Below are 21,363 nucleotides of genomic sequence, written 5' to 3' on the forward strand. Positions count from 1 at the left end.
ACTAACCTCCTAACTAGTTAAAACTACACTCCAATATTCAACCTCTATAAATGACAATGCAATAGCTTTCAGTTTCTTGCAAGACCAAGCAATTGAGCCAAAGCCAAGGTAAGAAACAACAATAGCCTTTAATCATCAACATCCCCAACCCAATCTAAGCCAATGAAGCCAACAAATGAAGAAGCTCATGATGTGTAGTGAATGCCAAAACAAGATGTGTCTTGGATATACCTCAAGATTGTAATGTCCCCAATTTTTAGGTTCTCTAGCAAAGCTTCAGTAGCTAACATTATGGGTTTACGTCAGCTTGTTCGGATGAGTAATCTGATGTTTCTGATGAGCTCAGTTGGTTTAGTGGAGTTATATGCCACTTTCCAAAGTGATTTCTAGCCTCTGGATTGGTCTCCAAGAATCTTGGAGAAGTCATCTATTTTTAGTTAAGTCGACCAATTGGCCTCATTTGTTATTATTTGTCATCAAGATCACTCCGATGCGATCAGAACTCGATTCCGATGTGTTCTGACAATTTCCGCAAATTTGGTGCATTAACTAGTTATTTTAATTATTTTACTAAGGTTGTTTAAATTTAATTAAAATATTTAATTCCAACCTTAGTGTTATAGCTCGTTGGAACCGGGGTGAAAAATTTTAAATCTTGGGCACATAAAACAGTGACCTTAAGTGTCAAAATATTATTATATTATTGAAAGGGTCATTTTCAGAGGAAAAGGGAAGTATAAATTAATAAAGTGACTATTAAATTAAACTACATTTATTTATATAGTCACTTTATTTTTAAAAGGTACATTTTATTCACTTAAGTGAGAAGTGATATTTTAAAAGGAAGTTATTTTTCCCACATTCACAAGGCGGATGAGCAACTTCTAAGATGAAGCAATAAAATGAAGTTGAGAGCTCTCTTACCGGGCATACTTGGTTGCTTTTATTTCTATTCTATTGGATTTTCGCTGGAGAATCTGATTGTACGGCCTGGAGGACGAAATCCCTCTATGCTAACATTCTCTTTGCTGTTGAAAGACACAGTTAGGAGGATTTTTGTTTGAGCTTCAAGATAAATCAGTAGTTTGTGATAGTCGTGAATGCTAATATCCAGTTACCAGGAGGGGTCGATTGCAGATAATCTGTAGCTTCCATGTGAAAGAGTTTTCAGTCTACCTGGGAATTCGATTTAGAGAATTTGGAGGTAGTAATACAAGTGGAATCTCTGAATAATCTCTACACTGCTGGCTGCACTATTTGAGGATTGCATAGAGCCATTATTGGGTTGTACATGACAGCAAAGGAGCCATGCAAGCTGGAAGGGGGTGCCGTACCAATCTGAGACACATTAGAGGATGCCGTACTTGCTGGAAAATGCCTGGGAGTGGCCGTACCAGTCTGAAACCCTTAGCAGCGATTAGTGCTGGTCTAGAAACAGTTTGGAAGCAGGGTGTACAGGTCTGATATACCATTTGGGAGGGTGCTGTATAGCCAGAACTTCCCAGTGTAAGCTGTACTTACTTGGGTGAGTGACGTACAGGGCTGTGAGGTGAAGACAAGGGCTTGTGAATGCTGGTAATGTGCCCAGCAAACAATATCAAACCTGGAGCAGCAAATGGGTATGCAATGGCAATGTAATTTTATGTTTATAGAAGAAGAAACTCAAGTAATAGTTTATTGTTAATGATTTCCCAGCATTGTGTTGTCTAAATTTTACTTGCAACTGGTTCATTATTAACTGTGAATGAATAGCAAGTTAAAATAATATTCAGTGTTATATTTGTGATTGCTGTTCCTATCCTAAACATATTCGAACACAAAAACAAACCATGTAACAAAATGAATCAGAAGTTTTAAAAAAAAAATCAGTTTGACAAGGAAGCCAGAGTACTGCCTGTTACAGTGGTATCATAGCATGCTTGCAAACTGTTCAACAAAATTCCATTGAATGTTAAGTCAAAGAATTAAACCAGAACAGAGGGTATCATTACAAAGATACATTCAACTACCTTCCAATGACTCTCACAATGATCCTAAGAGAAATGAAAGACAAGTCCAACCAAAAAGGAAATATTAACACAACTGTGTCAAGTACAAAACACTCCCAACCAATTATCGATACAATGTAACATCAACTATGGGTGTATCACAACTTGTAGACAATGTGACATCTAACTAAAATAGAGAGGTTGTAGGCTTCAAATCAGCCAAACTAAGTCTCTGAAGCAAATCAAAGGATACTTCTATTAAAAAATGGAGAGTGCTTGAAATTCTGAAGAACCTAAAGACCCAGGGAAGAGATGCAAAAGCCCAAGATCCTGTTGGTATGTTTGCCATTGTGCCAAAAGCTCGAGCTGTCAACGAATGTCACAAACACCAGACTTACCCAGATCCACGGGAGGCGGTTAAGCCATGTCGCAAACCCCGAAGGAGGTGCTGACCACCAAGTCAACAATCTCCCCCTAAGCACCGACTGAGGGTTCTGCACCGATGGAATGAAGGAGACCTCCCAGGATTCGAACCCGTGACCCAAGGCTCTGATACCAATTGTTGGTATGTTTGTCGTTGCGCCAAAAGCTCGAGCTGTCAACGAACATCACAAACACCAGACTTACCCAGATCCACGGGAGGCGGATAAGCCATGTCGCAAACCCCGAAGGAGGTGCTGACCACCAAGTCAACAGATCCGTCATATTGAACTGCTCCATCAATGCTCATTGAATATTCTCGATCATGGAAACAGAACTACCCATGAAAAGTAAATCATCCACATATAATACAAGAATTGAAAGATCTTCCCAAATCTTTTACTGCAAACTGTTAAATCAAAATGGCAACAAGAAAAACCAAAAGCAAGCAAGAAGTTGTCTATCTTCTCATACAATGCTCATGGTACTTGTTTGAGACCATGCAAGGAAGGACAAAGATTACAAACAAGTGAAGGGTCATGTACAAAACCTGAATGCTGATCCATATAGATCTCCTCATGAAGATCATTGTGAAAGAAACCACTCTTCACATTCATCTAAAAAACTGACCCTGGTGACAAGCCTTCCAAAGCAAAGAATGCAACTATCAAATCAAAATAAGGAAATGCAAATCTTAGGGACTATGCCATCCAATCTCCATTACAATGTCAGTGCAGATAGTAATGAGGAATCAAGTGGTAAACCTTCTAATTTCCACTTACAATATTAATGCAAATATTATCTAGCAGCTATGCCTTATAAATTTACAATATTGAAATCATCTACTAAACTTATATTATGTCTGGCAGTAAACTGTAAGTATAAATAAGATTACAATGAAAATTATTATTTCAATGATCTGAAATACTATATACCAACTACAAAAATATGTAATGTCTCCTTCCTAAGCACTGTCAGCTTGGTGATTGTTAGCCAATTCAGCGGGTTTCCGTAGGCTAATATGTTTAAATTAGGGAACTCTTTGGGACTTGGAGACCCTACAGTTTAGCTTATCTGGCATTTACAGGTATTACCTTGAGCTCAGTTTAGTAAGATATCCATTATGACGATTTCTGGGGTGGTTTCTAATAATTGGTCTGCTTTTACTATTTTTAGTAAGTATCAGTGTGGGCAGTGACTTGGTCAGTTGGCAGTGGTTTCACTTTGGAATGGTTGATTATTGCATTTAATGTTTGATTATTTGGCAATATTTGGTGATCACAAGAATTATTTAAAATAACATATATATACTAAGTTACCGGTTCGGGTTCGGATTAGGGTACGGATTCGCGGATTCGGCCAAAAAAAAAAAAAAAAATCTTGGGTACGGGTACGGGTTCGTCCGTATATATATATATATATATATATATATATATATATATATATATATATATATATATATATATATATATATATATATATATATATATATATATATATATATGGTCAATATATACAATCCATACAAAAATAAAATATACAATGTGACTTTCCATACATAAATCATAAATCATAAATCCATAATTATTAATTGCCAATGCCAATAAATATTCATATATCGCAAATGTAATCAGTAAACTAATAACTAAAACTAATATCATATTCATAATTTGCAAAAAAGATAATATTCAAGTTTCAAGTCTTTTTTAAAAAGTCATAAAGGGGCGAATTAGAGTTTTATTATAAAAAAACTATTTGAAAAAGTCTTTTTTTATTGTTTTTTATTGTTTTTTAGACCCGTGGGCCCCGTTTTTGGGAAACCACGGGCCTGGGTTCATGCGGGTCCTCTTGGGTTCCAGCCGGGTCCTTCCCAGGTGGCCGGGTTCCCTGTGGGTCCTGCAGCGAATTAGAGTTTTATTATAAAAAAACTATTTGAAAAAGTCTTTTTTTATTGTTTTTTATTGTTTTTTAGACCCGTGGGCCCCGTTTTTGGGAAACCACGGGCCTGGGTTCATGCGGGTCCTCTTGGGTTCCAGCCGGGTCCTTCCCAGGTGGTCGGGTTCCCTGTGGGTCCTGCGTTTTTGGGAAACCACGGGCCTGGGTTCATGCGGGTCCTCTTGGGTTCCAGCCGGGTCCTTCCCAGGTGGCCGGGTTCCCTGTGGGTCCTGCGGCGCAGGACCCACAGGGAACCCGACCACCTGGGAAGGACCCGGCTGGAACCCAAGGAGAACAAGGGAACTATATGTCTTGCCAAGACGACATCTTGAAACATTTCAAGTGGCTTCATCTCTTACCACATCTCTATGGCGCAGGACCCACAGGGAACCCGGCCACCTGGGAAGGACCCGGCTGGAACCCAAGGAGAACAAGGGAACTATATGTCTTGCCAAGACGACGTCTTGAAACATTTCAAGTGGCTTCATCTCTTACCACATCTCTATGGACTTGTCCCCAAACTAGGTACATCCAATCAGAAGCAAGCATGGGCTATCAAGAATGATCATGCCCTAGGATTGATTGGTAACAATATGTTTTTGACATTGTGTGTTCTATATCCCATATTGAATCCCACACACTCTTTGAACCAAAATTTGGGAGATGTTTGGAGACCCACATTTTCTCCATTCTAAGATGATCCTATTATGGAGAGTCTTCTACCCCTCTATGATTGTAATAATCTACCATACAATTATGATATAGAAAAGAAGCTTTGATTATACGAAAAGGTCATGATAGTAGTGATGGTATTGTGGCTTCACCTAATGCTCCTCCTCTTACAATTATATCCATTGATTCTTTGGCTTCTATGACTCCTAATCTAGATTCAAAGGCTTCATCTTCTTTATCTTTGAGTCAAAATCTTGGATTGAGTATACTTGCATTCCAACATTGGCAAATTCATCTCCAAGTGTTCATATGCAAACATCTTGTGTTTACACATTGTCATGGGATACCCAATAGAGTTGGATGACATACATTGAGATCATATCTCCATCTTTTGTCGCTTCAAGTCGTTCTTTGCAGCACGTACATCATAGTCTTCCATATTTACTTCAAAAATATTGCTTGTTTGTTTTGTGAATCCCATCTTGCAAATTTAATAGAACCACTTGAGGACATCCATCTCCTATTTCATAAGAATCCCATCATAGCTTTGTCACACCATCTTCATCTTTGGATCTCATTATTCATTCATTTGCATATGTTCCTACTTTGCCACCTTCTAGATTGATTGGGCTTGAACCTAATTTGATTGTGGCATACTTTCATGCACACATGGTGATCCTTGAGGAGAGTTCAGAGACAACAACAAAAACATCAATAATGATCTTTCTACCTTTAAGGAAAGACATCCTTCATCTCTATTTGGTTTTATTTTTTACCAAGGGGAGGAATATTATTCAATGTTTGTGGCTACATAGTCTGTCTCTACTCCTCCTTTATGGAGAACATTTATTGTATATTGGTGAAAGTAGTCCTTGGGGGGTCATGTTTTGTCCTCCTACCTTCCATCACTTGTAAATGGTTGTTTGCAATTTTATTTTCTTTTGGAGGGGGTTTTCTCCTTTACTCCACTTGGAAGAGATTTGTTTGTGCATGGGTACCTATTGCCTTGTACCTAGTAATATTTTTGCATCTTTGCATTTCATCATACTCCCTAAGCTACCTAGTAAAATTTTTGCATCTTTTCATCTTTGTATATTGTACTAGTTTCATTTTTGCATGTAATGAATTATTTGGAAAGCATTTCCATTGCTTCTCTCTTGGGTGGAAAGTTATTTGGTTGCAAGTGATCTTTGGGCTACTATGGGTTTGATCAACAACTCTTACAAGGAAGACCAATCACCAAAACCTGTGTGCTGAACTATTGAAGATACCTATCATTCAAATGACTAAATTGTTTGTGTCAAAGTCTGCTCAAAGATCGACATGTGCAATGAGTGATCCCAAAGAAAACTCAAAACCATCAAACTTGTACAAATGGGACCAACGATCAACACTCCTTATAGCAACAACCAGCTCAAGCTCCTCTAGCACTTGAATGACTACATGTGTGAATTCCACTCTCACCAAAATGACAAATCTGATAGGCAGAAAGTAGGTTAGCAAAAATCTATAAAACAAAGAAAACGCCATTAACACACCCATCAGCCAGCTATACTATACCTCATCCCAAATCGTGAAGAGTCTCCCACTACAATCTAACGAGTAATATTGTTGGAAACTGAACAAACAAGATCATGTGAATGTGTCATATGATGAGAAGCACCTAAATCAATCACGGGAAGATGAATCCTGCAAAGCCTATGTCAAAAGTGCTTTCCCTTTAGCTATGGAAGATGGCTTGAAGATAGAAATTGCGTTGTTGCATGGCTTCCTCAAAACCTTTAATCTCTACCAACATCTAGATCCACCGTGACTAAGCATGCCACAAAATGAGCAAGGATCACTTGACTTCTTCTTCATCTTGGAGGTACACTCACCAAACTTGGAAGAAATGGAAGGACACATGGAATTTTGACTGTTTGTCTACTTAAATTTGGAGGGAAGCTCACCATCTTAGGCTTCCTCTTATTGTTACTTTGCCCTTGGAAGATTGAACCATCAAAGTCTGGCTCATATAACTCAAATGTGCATCCAATTGAATTAGCTTGGCATGTTCCCTATTAAGACGCTCAAAAAACAACTCAAAGGTGGACAACTTAAATTCAGTCCCCAAGGCATCCATAGCAGAATGGAAAGTAGATGAAAACAATTGAAGTGGGCCCTTCAACTCAAAAAAATCAAGAAGATATATTCTTATCAATTTTAACAAAACCATAACCTTTCAATTGTGACAATATCAATTTGAACTTCATAAGAAGGTCCTCAATGGTAGGAAAATTATCCAAATAGACTAATGTCAAATCTGCCTCTATTGCAAACCATAAAACTCATTAATGGTACAAAACAATTCATCAAATTTGCCCCGTACTTCCTTAGGTGTTTTGCACTCTACAATATAAAATAAGTAGTGATCAAACACATGCAATCCTATGATCCCCCTAGCTTCATCTAACTTGTTTCTATGAGAAAAAAATTCAAATGCCCTTCCCTCGAAATGTTTTAATGTTCTAATTGCAATCCCCCAATAAATAACAATGGGCACTTAAGTGCAACTTGTACAATAGAGAAGCCTAAACCAACCATTTATAACAGTGTATATTTACAATTTAAAATAAAAATGCTTGCCAAACAAACAAAAAAAGGAGATTACAAATAGATTCCTTGATATTTTCTTATCAATTTTAAAAATAAAATAAAAATTTGACTCAATGAACAAAAGTTGTACCTATCACAAAAAAGATGCGCAAAAGTACCTTAAACCAGAAAAACAATCACCTAGAGGAAAATTTGGAAAAATTACCTACATTGCTATGATTTGCTCATAAAGAGATTTCCATCACCTATAAGAAATCAAAAATTTGACACCATGGGCAAAGGTTACGGCTCCAAGAAAAGAACAAAAACCTTTAGCCACAAACCATAGGCACCTTGGAACTATTCCAGAGGCAAAAGGGCAGATGATGCTTGGCACCACCAACAGGAGCAATGGAAACTAGTAGCATAACAAGTGGGCACACAAAACAACACTATGGGATTGAATCCTAGTGGACGTAGTAGATGAGTGGCAATAAGCAGTAGCCTGTCAGTGGCACAACCACTAGCTACACCTTCAATTTAAGCCTCCTTTGGTAGGAAGAAATTGTGGGCCAGACCCATCCACTAACTGCAAAAGAAGAACTCTACAAAACGACTGATAACAAATGTGTCACAACTATACCACAATACCCACTAGCATAATCCCTAAGATGCTGGAAATGCAAATTGTACCTACAAATGCAAGCAAAATAATTTTAAAAAAATTAAAATAAAACCATACCAAATCTAACTAAAGACTATGCAAGTAACTGAATATGTCGTAAAAGATGCTGATGACCCCAAAAATCTACCACCTGTGCAAACAAGGTATGTTCCATGTTTATCATATAGACTGTACAAATCCCATACGACAAAAATTAAGGTGATCTCAACATAACCTCTGCCAATGGCTATCACCAAACTTTCAAAATTACTTTCGATCAATATAGATCTATGCCTTTTAGACCTAACAATGAGGTTAACTCTAATTTAAAATGCATTGTATGAAACTTCTTCATAGAATCTGTCCAAAAAAGAAAGGGACTTGCAGATTAAAGCTCTCATACCATGTTGAAGTCAATAAAAGAACTTATAGGAACAGGAACACTTTGTAGCAACAAGAGACCTTCCACACAAGAGAGAAGCAATGAAAAATGCTATTTGCCAATAATAGTAAAATGCATACAAGACAAATAATGTACAAGATAATCTTTATTTATATAGGTGAGATTAAGACATAGGAGAACATAGGATTTGTCATAATAATGCCTTGAGACCAAAGAAACGGGACTCGGACTCAACTCGAACTCGGCAAGGCCGGCTCGGACTCGGACTCGGGACTCGGGACTCGGCATCAGACTCGGCTCCAAACTCGGCTGGACTTGGGAAAGTGAAAAACTCAAGAAATTTAGAGATTTTTAAAGATTTAAAACTTGTTTCAGGCACCCTTTATTGAATACACCTTAAAGACACAATAACATCATCAAACTCGGCTCATTTGATTACATACACAAGTATACATCAATCACATAAGCATAAACGCAAATTGTAGCTGAAGGAAATAACAAACATAGATATATAAATATTGTCAAATGTATACAATATTACAAAACTCATGGAATAAAAAATCCATGTCATCATATGATCATCATCAAATGTTTCATACAAATACCAAAGGTAAATACAACTACAAGCCTATGGCTCAGAGGAGCCTGCACCCCCCGGCCCCAGCCCCCTGCGAAGGCGTCTAAGGTAGGTCCTGGATGATTCGATAGCCATAGCCGCTCCCCGTGACACAATGCCATGCTCACCAACATCAGGAACATCCATGTCACTATCTGCCTCTAAATCTCCTGTCTGTGCTCGTGCTCTCCACTCCGCCTTTGCCATGGCTACAGTCTCAGCCTCTATATCTACCTGGTCGATCCAATCAATGTCAGACTCGGAGCTTAAATTTTCCCTACTTCTATCGATGCATTTTCCCCCCATATTTTTCGACGAGGGTTTGGGGGCAACGCCCCCAAGGTGGGGTCAAGGGGCATCGCCCCTTTTGGGGTCAAGGGGCAGCACCCCTTGCGCGCTCCCTGTCGCGATACAGGGCGGGGTCGAGGGGAGCGCCCCGCGAGGCCAAAAAAACTTATTATTTAATAAAGGTGTCGGGTGTTATTTTTCTATTGGCTGACATGTTGTAACCATAATTTTTCTCATTCTCAGGCGAAGGTTGTAGTGAACAAAGACAATACCATTCATTTAAAAAAAACTTTTTAAAATGTTTTTTTTTGTCATTTTAGTAACCCAGCGAGTAGCCGAGTTTGAGGCTTGGGACTCGCCGAGTTTGGCGAGTTTGAGCCAAACTCGCCAACTCGGCGAGTCTGGCGAGTTTGCTCACCAAACTCGGACGAGTCTGAGTCCGAGCCCCAGAGACTCGACTAGCATGACTCGGACTCGGACTCGCCGAGTTTAGGCAAGTCCGGGCGAGTCCCGTTTCTCTGCTTGAGACACAAAACCAAATGCCCTAAGTAAACTAACTAGGTATGAATAAGACGTCAAGGGAACTGGTTATGCAATGTACCCATTCACACCAACATAGTGTTATTTTATTATTTGTTTAGGTTTAGATTTGCCTTAAGCAGATAGGATCCCATACTTGCAGATATGATGTTGACCTATTTTATTTCTGTTTCACTTGCTATTTAAGAAATTTTTTTCACAAAATCTAGTGATTCTCAATCTGCAAATGGCATCTACAAACATTTCCTGCAAACATTGTTTTCCTCGGGGAATTGTTTCTATACACCAGAAATATTTCAGGAATTAAAAAATGGCTCCAAAATCTGTCCAAAAAAGAGAAGGGACTTGCAGATTCAAAGCTCTCATACCATGTTTAAGTCAATAAACGAACTTATAGGAGCAGGAACATTCTGTAGCAACAAGAAACCTTCCACAAAAGAGAGAAGCAATAAAAAAATGCTATATGCCAATAATAGTAAAATGCATACAAGACAAATAATGTACAAGAGAATCTTTGTTTATATAGATGAGGTTAACACATAGAAGAACGTAGGATTTATCATAATAATGATTTGAGACACAAAACTAAATGCCCTGAGTAAGCTAACTAGGTGTGAATAGGACCTAAAGGGAACTGGTTAGGCAATGTACCCATTCACACCAACATAGTGTTATTTTATTATTTGTTTAGGTTTAGATTTGCTTTAAGCAGATAGGATCTCATACTTGCAGATATGATGTTGAACTATTTTATTTATGTTTCACTTGCTATTTAAGAAATAAATTTACAAAATCTAGTGATTCTCAATCTGCAAATAGCATCTACAAACATTTTCTGCAAACATTGTTTTCCTCGGTATCATTTCTATATGCAAGAAATATTTTGGGAGTAAAAACACGAGGCCAAAATCACCTAGCAATTCTTGTGCAGAAGCAGATGGCTAGGTAGTGGATCCATAGTGTATTTTGTAGGATTAAATTTCACCTTGAATCATAGCAATGCAGAAGGGAAAAACATTGCTTGACCAATTATTAATAACCATTGGTAGTCTATTGCAGATACATACACCCAGTGTATAAGAGAAAATAATTCTACAATCTATGAATATTCATCAATCAGTATCCTTCTGCTCAAAAAGATTTCAATCACCATGTGTATGATCATCAGATGTTCAAATTATAATATGCAAACGTCATTTGCCTCAGAATCACTTTTGTGTGCCAGAAATGATTCTGGGGTGAAACAAATGGCCCAAATTTGCCTGGTAATGATGGAAAATTTCTGGTAAAGGAGCAGATAGGTAAACAGAAAATCCATTGACATAAGTTTCCAACATATAATTCAGCTTGAATCTTTGAGTGCAGAAGAGAAAAATCATGAATTGTCAAATATTAAAAACCACGGGTGGCCTCCTCCAACTAAAGTTCACCCAATCTAGAATAGACGGCATGATTCTGTAAGCTATATATCAACATACAACCTAAGTATCTATCAATCAGTATACTTCTGCTAAACAAGCTTTTGATCAATATGCTCAATACTTATGATCAACAGACATTCAAATTGCAACAAATTTTAGAAATGACAATTCACTGTACACTTGCTGAAATATAATAAATATCAAATTAGTCATTTTTGTCTTGAGATCATAATTTTTATGGTTTCCTGGATCTGTTGCTTATAGTTGAACCAACAAAATTCTACACACCAGTAAAATCAAACTCAAACTGCACAAGATTTAGATCTTGGGTTGCTACAACAAAAACTACATATGACAAATTCCAAATACCAATTGTGATGTTTGTCATGCATGCATACAATGCCAGTATCAGAATCCTACATGCATAGACTACCCAGTATTTCATTTAGGCAAAATGAGGAACGTTAAAAGATTTACCTGCAAACAAGCCTGTATATGAATGTTGGTATTCCCAAGATGACAAAGTCTGTTTGCAATTCGTGTAACATGTCCCAAGTTACCTCTTTTTGGTGGAGATCTACCACAAGTAGGTGCTGTATGCTGATGAAATTCAAAATGCATAAGACACATCAAAACATATCATATGCTAATAGAAGTGCTCACTAAAGAGTTTCTTCCTTCTATCATACAATGAACAAATAAGGTAAAACCTCCAGAAAAAGGTCAAACGTAAAGGTCAGCATTAACAAGAGTATTCTACATAGATGTTTAACCAACAGCATTAAATGAGACTCAAGAAGTGAAATATAAATAAAGGTTTTCCATCTCATATGTAAACATTAGAATACCTTAATAGGTTCATCAATAAGAAACGGCATTTCATCAGCTTCCAACAGTTTCCCAAGTAAGTCACAATCTTGGAAAAGGTGATCAATAAGAACAGAACTGTTACTTTCAAGGCATGAGCTTATAACATTCTCCACATAGTGATGCAAAGCATTGTTGAATGGATAACTGTGACAAGCAATAGGATTAGTCTTCTGCAAAGCTTGAATGGTGTATAAATGAAAAAGTTTCATTGCATTAATAGTATCAACATGAGATTCAATTACATACTCAAAAAAAAGTTTGATGACCATTTGAACAGCACCCAAACAAACTAAACCCTGACGAGCAACTTCATTTCCATATCTCAGCAGAACTGCAATAAACTCTACAATCTGCAAATAACATGCATGAAATAAGATCAAGAGATACACTTAATGCACTAATTAAAAACTACATATGATCCAACCTACAACCCATTGTTTTCCTAAGAAGCAGAAACTTACAATGATAATTCTTCTGAATTTAAAATAAAATATGAATGTCAAAATAAAATGAAACTTGAACTTTTAAAGCTATGAAACTTATAAATATAGCTAAAACATGAATAAAACCATGTAAATTGTAATGTCTACTTTTCACTAATGCAACGCATGTGGGACCCATGAGTCCATTTCTATACTTCTCAATGGGCAAGGGTTGATTACTCCAGAAGTATTTACAAGTGAGGAGTGGTTTTCTCCTTGGTATCTTTACGAGTTTTGTTACCATTACCAATATTTTAAGGGTATTTCCTACATTTGAGGTTCGTTGGAGGAGAGACCGTCACCATTAGTCTCCTCATGGGGAATTTAGTCTAAGAGGAACTTTTAACTGCTGACTTTGTTCATGCCCACTATTGTTAGTTTTAGGATCAGACTGTAGCAATTTAGATAGCAATAACAGAGAACCAAAACAATGCACACAAAGAACACCAAAATACCCTGGGAAAACCTCCCTCTTGGAGGTGAAAAACCCACCAATAATCTCAGATCTTATTAGGCAAAATCAGTATAAATCTTTACAAGTCTGCTTCAACACTTGAAGCACTTAGACCAGCAGAATATGCATATTAGAGTGATGGATTCAAACTAGGGCACAGCAGTATTATGGACTTATCTGCAAAACACTTGAATGCTGATCAAGGGAAACAAACACCATTCGCTGATAATGGAGAAGAATTACAGCCTCTAAATGGATTCGCTGTCTTGGAAGAAGTTCGCTGTCCCAAAAGGTAGTTTGTTGTCCTTAGGAGAGAATTCACTGTACTAAGAAGGTATTTGCTGACTGTAGATGATGTTCGCTGATCACTGCTGAAGGAGGTCGCTGTATGAAGGTGTGTATGTGTGTGTGTATCCTTTGATGCATGAATGACTTGTATATATATGTGTCAAGTCTGCCTAGACACCTCAGGTTGGCCTTAATAATATTATCTTATTTTGGCGCCCAAATCAATTACAAGTTACATGTGATAGGGTCTGCCCTATTTACATTACACGTTACATATGTGTATTACAAGTTTATCGCCCATAATGAGGCCAGCATAATTGCAAGGTACATCGCCCAATTAGGGCCAGACAAAAATACATGCTAGGTGTGCTAGGTCGGCCCTAGAAGGGCTCCGACCTAGCTACATACATCAACAACTATAACAGATAACTGATCCAAGGAAATCTCGTTCCTACTTCTTAGGGGCTTTTAGAGGGCTTCCAACAACAAGGCTATGGCATGCAGCCTATTTCTGTATTACAATGTGAGTCAGCTATGCATCATGTTTTATCTAAGGTCTTTCTTGCCAGTGGTTCTCATGCTATGATTGATTTTTTGCTAAGGGGTAAAGGTTTATTAGCTACTTGGGCAATTCAATGTTATTACACTAGTACCATGTTATGTGGAACTTGATTATTAACATTTTTTAAGTGATATTAGTGTTCTTATTAAGTAAAAATATTTTTTATTATTGACACTTGGGTTAGGCCTGCCTACAGTGTGGAGCATGTCAATGAACCAATAGAAGCAGCCCAACCTTGAGAGATACATTCTATTCTTATTTCACATATTTCAGACCTAGAGAGGACAGCTACATCTAGCAGTACTCATCTACTCAGTAAGGGACAAAAAATCCTTGGACCAGAGATCAAAGGGCAAAAACCCTTCTAGTTTCTTGTCCTCGGTCTCATCCAAAGATTGCAGAGAACTGAGCATTCTTTTCTATTAGTAGACTGATTTGTGAGCAGCTGGAGCAGCATTATACATCAGCATCAATATTGATTCATAAAAGATCTTCCACGAGGTTCTTGAGTTCTGATCATAGTTACGGGACTCAACTTGGACTCAACAAGCTTATTTTCTACTTGGACTTGTACTTAGCACTCATACTTAGAAAACTATAAAACCATGAAATATGAGATTTTTTAAGGATTTAATGCTTTTACTATGCACCTTTAAATAAATCTACTTTAAGTAATCATAAGCTTATCAATTAGAAGTTACTCTGATCAATTACAGAAGTATCCATCAATCAAATGAGTACAATAGTAGATTTGAATTAAAAGCAATAACATTTTTAAATATATAAATATTATCAAGCATTTTTGGTGTACAATGTTAATAGATAATGATATCCACGGCATCAAAAACAAAAATCACAACATGGAGTCACTAACTATGGTAGAGAAGGGTTTGTATTACTTGACCCAACATCACGAGCTCTATGTGTGGTCCTACACTTGTATCTTAAACAAGTATGCAAATGTTACTATAGCCATAGCAGATTTACTTAGGAATTGACTCAACAAACCAAAACTATATATCTAATTCAGTAACTTGAGATTTAATTGGAAAAAAGTTTAAAGAATTAAAAAACCTTGTTTTTTCTCCATTTAACAGTCTGTTGTGACGTTTTCACACATCGCCCCATTGCAAATGGGGACCCATGTTTTTTGCTCGTTTTCGCTTTGCTTTTTAGGGTTTTGGTTTGAATCCAGTCGGTTTTGGGAGCTTTTTGAATTTCCTTTTCTAGAATGCAAAGTTTGAATGAAATGAATTCGCCAGAATGGTCTATTTTCAATTGGAATTTTGAATGCAGAGCTTAAATTTGTCTAAGTGTTGAAGATGAAATGTGAATTTTTGTCCAATTGAATATTTTTTACCAAATTTTGACATTTTTAATTTTTGATCCTAGGCATCTCTAATGATTTGTTTTCGCCTTGTGAAGTGTTAAAATGTGTAAAATCATGTTATTTTGGCCTGTAGGAGCAAAATCGCTCCTGTCCCTCAGTGAAGGACGGGAGCTCGTTTTCAAATATTTTACTATTCCTGCAGGGTCAAGATGAATTACGAATTGGAAGTGATGGAGAAAGGCGAGATCTTTCCATTGAATATAAATTGAAGATTTTCATGAACACAGAAATGCCTCCAGGGGAAAAATCGCTCCTGTCCCTCAGTGAAGGACCGGAGCTACAAATCCAATTTTGCTTTGTCCTTGCAAGATTTTAACGTCTTGACGATGTGAAAAGGTCCAAAGAGGTGCATTTTATCAAATGAATATAACTTGAAGCGTTGTCGGGGAGATCAATAGGGTGGCAAGTCCGGCTTGAGTGAGGTCCTGATCCTGAAATTTGGCTAAGTCTGGAATGTCCTGACCCTGAAATTTGACTAAGTCTGGAAACTGAAAAAACCTCCAAAAACTAGATTTTGCAATATAACTCCTAGAGGTCTGAAACCACTCTCAAACATCCTGAAAGTATATATGGAATATAACTTAAAGTATAAGAAAGAAGAAACATAGAAGGAAATGTCACTTAAATGTTATATTCCATCAAATTTATCCTGATTGAGAGTGCGAAAAGTCAAATTTCGCTCGTGTCCTTCTCCAAGGGTCCAGAGCGAAAAGCGCTCCTGTCCCTCTCCAAGGGACCAAGGCGAATCGCTCGTGTCCCTCACCAAGGGACCAGAGCGAAAATGCTTAGTTGAGCCATTCCTGACCTTGTTTGGACGAATCGAGACATCAAAGGCATGGTGAAGGACGAAATGAGCATGATAGAGCATCCAGACTTGATCAAAAACAATAAAATGCTTAAGTTCGCTCCTGTCCCTCAGGAAGGGACCAGAGCGATTTTTGTTATAGATGATTTTCTCGCCAAGTTACGACCGATTCCAAGGCATGGATGAATGGAAGGACGCATTATGAACCCGTTGAATATAAATTTGGAAGCTAGCAAAGTGAAGTGAAGCATACAAAGCCAAGATCGCTCCTGTCCCTCTCCAAGGGACCAGGGCGATATGATGATTATATTGTCGTTCCTCCAAATTCAAGACACTCCAAGACAAAGAACAAGGTGGCAAGGACATTTTAAGGCGTCCTAATCAAGCACAAAGCATCCAAAATTGCCAAAGATGAAGGATTTGCACCAAATATCCTAATTCGCTCCTGTCCCTCAGGAAGGGACCAGAGCGATACTTCCATAATGGCTTAGATTTCGAAAATTTGTCAAGTGTCAAGCGACCAAGGGGATCAAGGCGACTTCATTTTACGCGTTGATCGCAATTACAAGTTGAAGAACGCAAGAACAAGCTCAAAAACTTGAAGTTCGCTCCTGTCCTTTGGACAAGGACCAGGGCGATATCACCACAAAAGGACATTCAATCGCAAGGATAAGTCAATCAAGTTCGAAGATCCCAAGGAAAATGGCAAATTCAACGTAGAAATGAAGACCTTGGACGTAAAAAATGCAAGAATTATGATCAAATTGATGGATCGCTCCTGTCCCCCAGTCAGGGACCAGGGCGATGAGGTACGTATCTTCTCACTTTTTCATTTTGGCGCTTAAAACACATTTTTTAATTTATTTAAATGCTAACAAAATCGATATTTTATTAAAAATAGCATTTAAATATTGCGCTTAATGTTAATTAATTATTTTGCCTTGTAAAAATCGAATTTATCAATTTAAATGATAAAGGCATTTAATTAATTATTTATTAATTAATAAAAATCAAGAGGAGCGCTTAGATAGGGAGGTCGGCCTTTATTATTTAATTAAAAATCGTTTAAAAGTGCTTTATTTCACAAAAGTCGGCCTTAGGGTGAATGATGAGAGGCGCTTATATAAGGGAGGTGAAAGATTTTTATTTTCACATTATCATTTTTATCATCTCAAGTGCGATTTAAGGAAGACAAAGGGAGAAGTGCAAAGTACTATCCAAGGAAGTGCGAACTTGTCCAAGGCATTGGAGATCACGTCAAGGACAACTCAAAAGGTGGCGAAATTGATATTTTGAAGAAAAGATCACGTTGAAGACTATCTATACGTCAATTTTGCCTAGGCAAATTTTTCTCATTTGCATTCTAGAGTTAGCTCTCTCCTGAGGTATGGCGATATTGGTTTTATTGTCTTGATTTTGAATTGTTCATCGTCATTTCCTTAATTTTGAATTTTGGAATTTTGTTTTGCCTTAGCTCAGTCTTTTTTAGGAAATGATTAATAAAGGACTTATCATTAAGTTTCCTAAAATTTGCTCTCTAATTTATGTTATGTATTGCAAAATCATGGTACTAATTTTGAAATGTTGTGTAGGCATCAAATGGAGATCTCTTCAAGGAAAATCAAGCCAGATCAAGGACGGTCTTCGCCAGGACGATCAAGCCAGGACAAGGGCGAACTCTTTCAATCCAGCGTTCCAAGGCGAGGTACATCATCTTCCTGCACATCAAGGACGCAAGGAGTTAGAACAAGGGCTCGTTGAAGAAGCAAAATAGTTCCAGATGAATTAATTAAAGCAAGCTTCTCAACAACATCAAGTTGAATATCTACCAAGTTCCAAGTGTCAAATGAGGTGGCGTCCTAGTCATCATTTCTCCAATCAGTGAAGTCCATCTCAGCATGTCCAGATTCAATGTACTTAACTCTTGGAAGGTGGCACAAACTCCGATGTACCTACCCCGGCTATCCATTGGTCGATTTTTCTAAAAGGGACATGTGTCCAAGCAATACAATTTTATCATTGGTCAAACATTAAATGTTATGTAATGGTTGTAACAAACCCTAATTAGGGTTTTTCATTGTTGAATCTTGGCCATTGATCTTGAATTGATCTAAGCCATCAAATTGTATTGTGGGCACTATATAAGCCCAGACATTTCATTTGTAAAAGATTTAGAGAGAATTAGAGAGATAGGATAGAAATAGTTGAAAGTAGTTAGTAGATAGATAGTAGAATAGGAGGACAAGGCAAGAAATTGTTGCCATTGATTGTAAACAAACTCCATTTTCATTGAAGTAATGGTGAAATATGTCGTTTTCTTGCAATTTGCATGGTTTCTTGTTGAGTCTTCAATCCTAGATGGTAAATGATTAGATGAATGGAGGAAATGCGATTGATTAATGGTGGAATTCGTACATCCATACTACTAGCAGTTTGTTGATTGCAAACTTGCCTTGTGTAGTCGACTGGAATCGTTCAGCTTAAGCTCAATTTCAATTTGTCGCCTCTTCATTGATATGCATCAACTTGGATGGTATCTATGCCTGCGGTGATGATTTGAACATCATAAAGCTCCCTTAGAAGATCGCACTAGTCTTGTGTAGATGTTCCATTGATGTCAAAACAAGATCTAGTTAGAGTTTCATCAAAAAATCAAGTCATTGCTCCTACATTCTTAGTATTAGGATTAGATCCTCTCTTCGCCCTTATCCTTTTTTCATTTTTTTTCAAATGTAAGTTAGTAAGAGCCTGTGTCCAGCAAAGCAGATCGGAAGTTCAATCATCACATGTAAGTCCCCTTGTGATTCCAGCAAATCACATCATACCACGGCGAGCTTATCCACACGTAGAGACCCTACATCAAAGAACCTTGGAGTCGACCTAACTGATCCTTTACGCGAATCTTCAGCAGTTAGAGACTATTTTCTCAAGAGAGGATAAGATGCCTTTAGGTATTTTATTCTGTGTATGATTGTGTATAAAATACACGTCAACACAGTCCCAAAATGATTTAAATTTTAAAGCTATTGCAGGTGTCTAGAGCCACCAGCCCTTGGCAAGGTTGATGGGCAATGCCTCAAGTGAGATCAAGGGGTCCCAGCTAGAGTTACAAAACACACCCAAACTCACCTAGATTCAGTGAGTCATGAGTCGACCCACCCTTGGCATGTCTAGGAGACTCGATATTCGAGTACTAGTCAAACTTGCCAGTCTAGGTGAGTCCCAACTCTAAGACTCGATCATGCAACTGGGCATGAAAAGTATAAAAATAAAACAGAAAAAACAGCCACTTTATTTTATTTTACTTAAATTGCCTCCTCCACTTTAAAGGCAACTTCATTTCGTTTTCAAGCATAAGGAGAAAAAGAAAATAGACTTTGGAGCCAACTTGGATTACATTTAGGGAAACCAGCAAGGAGATTGAGGAAAAAATGATTGTTGAATCACATTTGGGCTCAGTTACCGGTTCTTGCCAAAAATGGCCGAGTCCTGGTCCTGGTTCATGCCCGGTCCTGGTCCGAGCCTAGTTCGACCTGGGTCCCACCCGAGTCCTGCCCAGGCGACTGGGTTCCCTGTGGGTCCTGTGTGGGAACCCAGTCGCCTGGGCAGGACCCGGGTGGGACCCAGGTCGAACCAAGGGGGACCCGGGTGAACCCAAGCCCGTGGGTTCCCAAAAACGGGGCCCACAGGTTAGAAAACAAAGAAAAACAATTAAAAATAAATAAATTTAATCTTATTTTAACATTTTGAAACTTGAATCAGTTGAAACTTGAAACTTGAATATTATCTTTTTTGCAAATTATGAACATGATATTACATTTATGATTTACGATATATTAATATCCGAATATTTATTGGCATTGGCAATTATGGATTTATGATTTATGATTTATGATTTATGATTTATGATTTATCTGTTATCATTTATGTATCATTGTATGGGAAAGTTACATTGTATGTTTCATATTTGTATGTTTGAACTGTGAACATATATAATTTTGATGTTTGAAGTTTGAACATATGTATATAAAAAAAAACTAAAATATATATATATATATGTGTGTGTGTGTGTGTGTGTGTGTGTACGGACGAACCCGTACCCGTACCAAAAAAAAAAAAAAAAATTGCCGAATCCGCGAATCTGTACCCAAATCCGAACCGGAACCAGTAACTTAGAATTTGGGTGCATTTAGAGGTGTCTACAAAGGATTGGGAAGAGATCACTATTGATTTCAAGCAAGATTTAAGAGTTAAGTTTGTTTTTGAAGGTTTTTTTTGTTTTTTAAACAAAAAAATCATTTTTCTTTTACATTTCTTCTTTATTTTTACTATTTTGTTTTTAGTGGACCAAAGAACAAACCCTAGGTGTGTTTAGTTTCTTTGTTTAAAAACCCCTAGGTGTTTTTGTTAGTAAAATCTAGTGTTATAGTTGCAAACCCTATATTTTTTTATACTAATTTAAATACCAATCATAAATGTTAAGTTTTTTCTATTTATATGTTATTGCAGCATTCTTGAGATTTACAAAGCATCTTTATCACCCCAAAGTCCCAAACCCCAATTAGAAGGGACCTTGTTGGAAACATGCTATAATTACCCTTGGGCAAAAGAAAGGAGAAGTAACTTGTTTTCATTGCAAAACAACTTTTAATGGGGGAGGCTTCAATAGATTAAAAGACCATCTTGCATATGTGTCAATCCGAGATGCTAATCCATGCCCCCATGTGCCAATCCGAAATGCCAATCCATGCCCCCATGTGCCTCCTGAAATTATGCATGAAGTGCAAGTTCAATTAGAAAGCTCCAAGATCAAAAAGAATTGAAAAAGAGGCAAAGAGGATGATGGCAAGTATGGTGAAAGTGGCGAGTCTTCGTCCATTCCTTCATTTCAACCTTCTTCGGGTGCAATAGTGCTAGTGATAGTGGTAGTGTCACTAGGAGTGTTAGCATTCGACCTATAGTTCGTGCATCTATGTTATATTCATATATTT

General features: G+C 37.5%; 1 protein-coding gene across 1 annotated transcript in view; it reads right to left on the reverse strand.

Moving 5' to 3' along the window:
- The window catches only part of LOC131068458 (uncharacterized), a 191,677-nt gene that overhangs the window by 46,984 nt on the left and 123,330 nt on the right, over nt 1-21,363 (reverse strand). Inside the window, exons 12-14 of the mRNA XM_058003640.2 lie at nt 12,638-12,741; nt 12,370-12,535; nt 11,999-12,121 (exon numbers count right to left, since the gene is read on the reverse strand). Coding sequence (XP_057859623.1) covers nt 11,999-12,121; nt 12,370-12,535; nt 12,638-12,741 — 393 coding nt within the window. The remainder of the gene's footprint in view (nt 1-11,998; nt 12,122-12,369; nt 12,536-12,637; nt 12,742-21,363) is intronic.

This window comes from Cryptomeria japonica, chromosome 9 (genome assembly GCF_030272615.1).
Source record: "Cryptomeria japonica chromosome 9, Sugi_1.0, whole genome shotgun sequence".
NCBI lineage: Eukaryota > Viridiplantae > Streptophyta > Pinopsida > Cupressales > Cupressaceae > Cryptomeria > Cryptomeria japonica.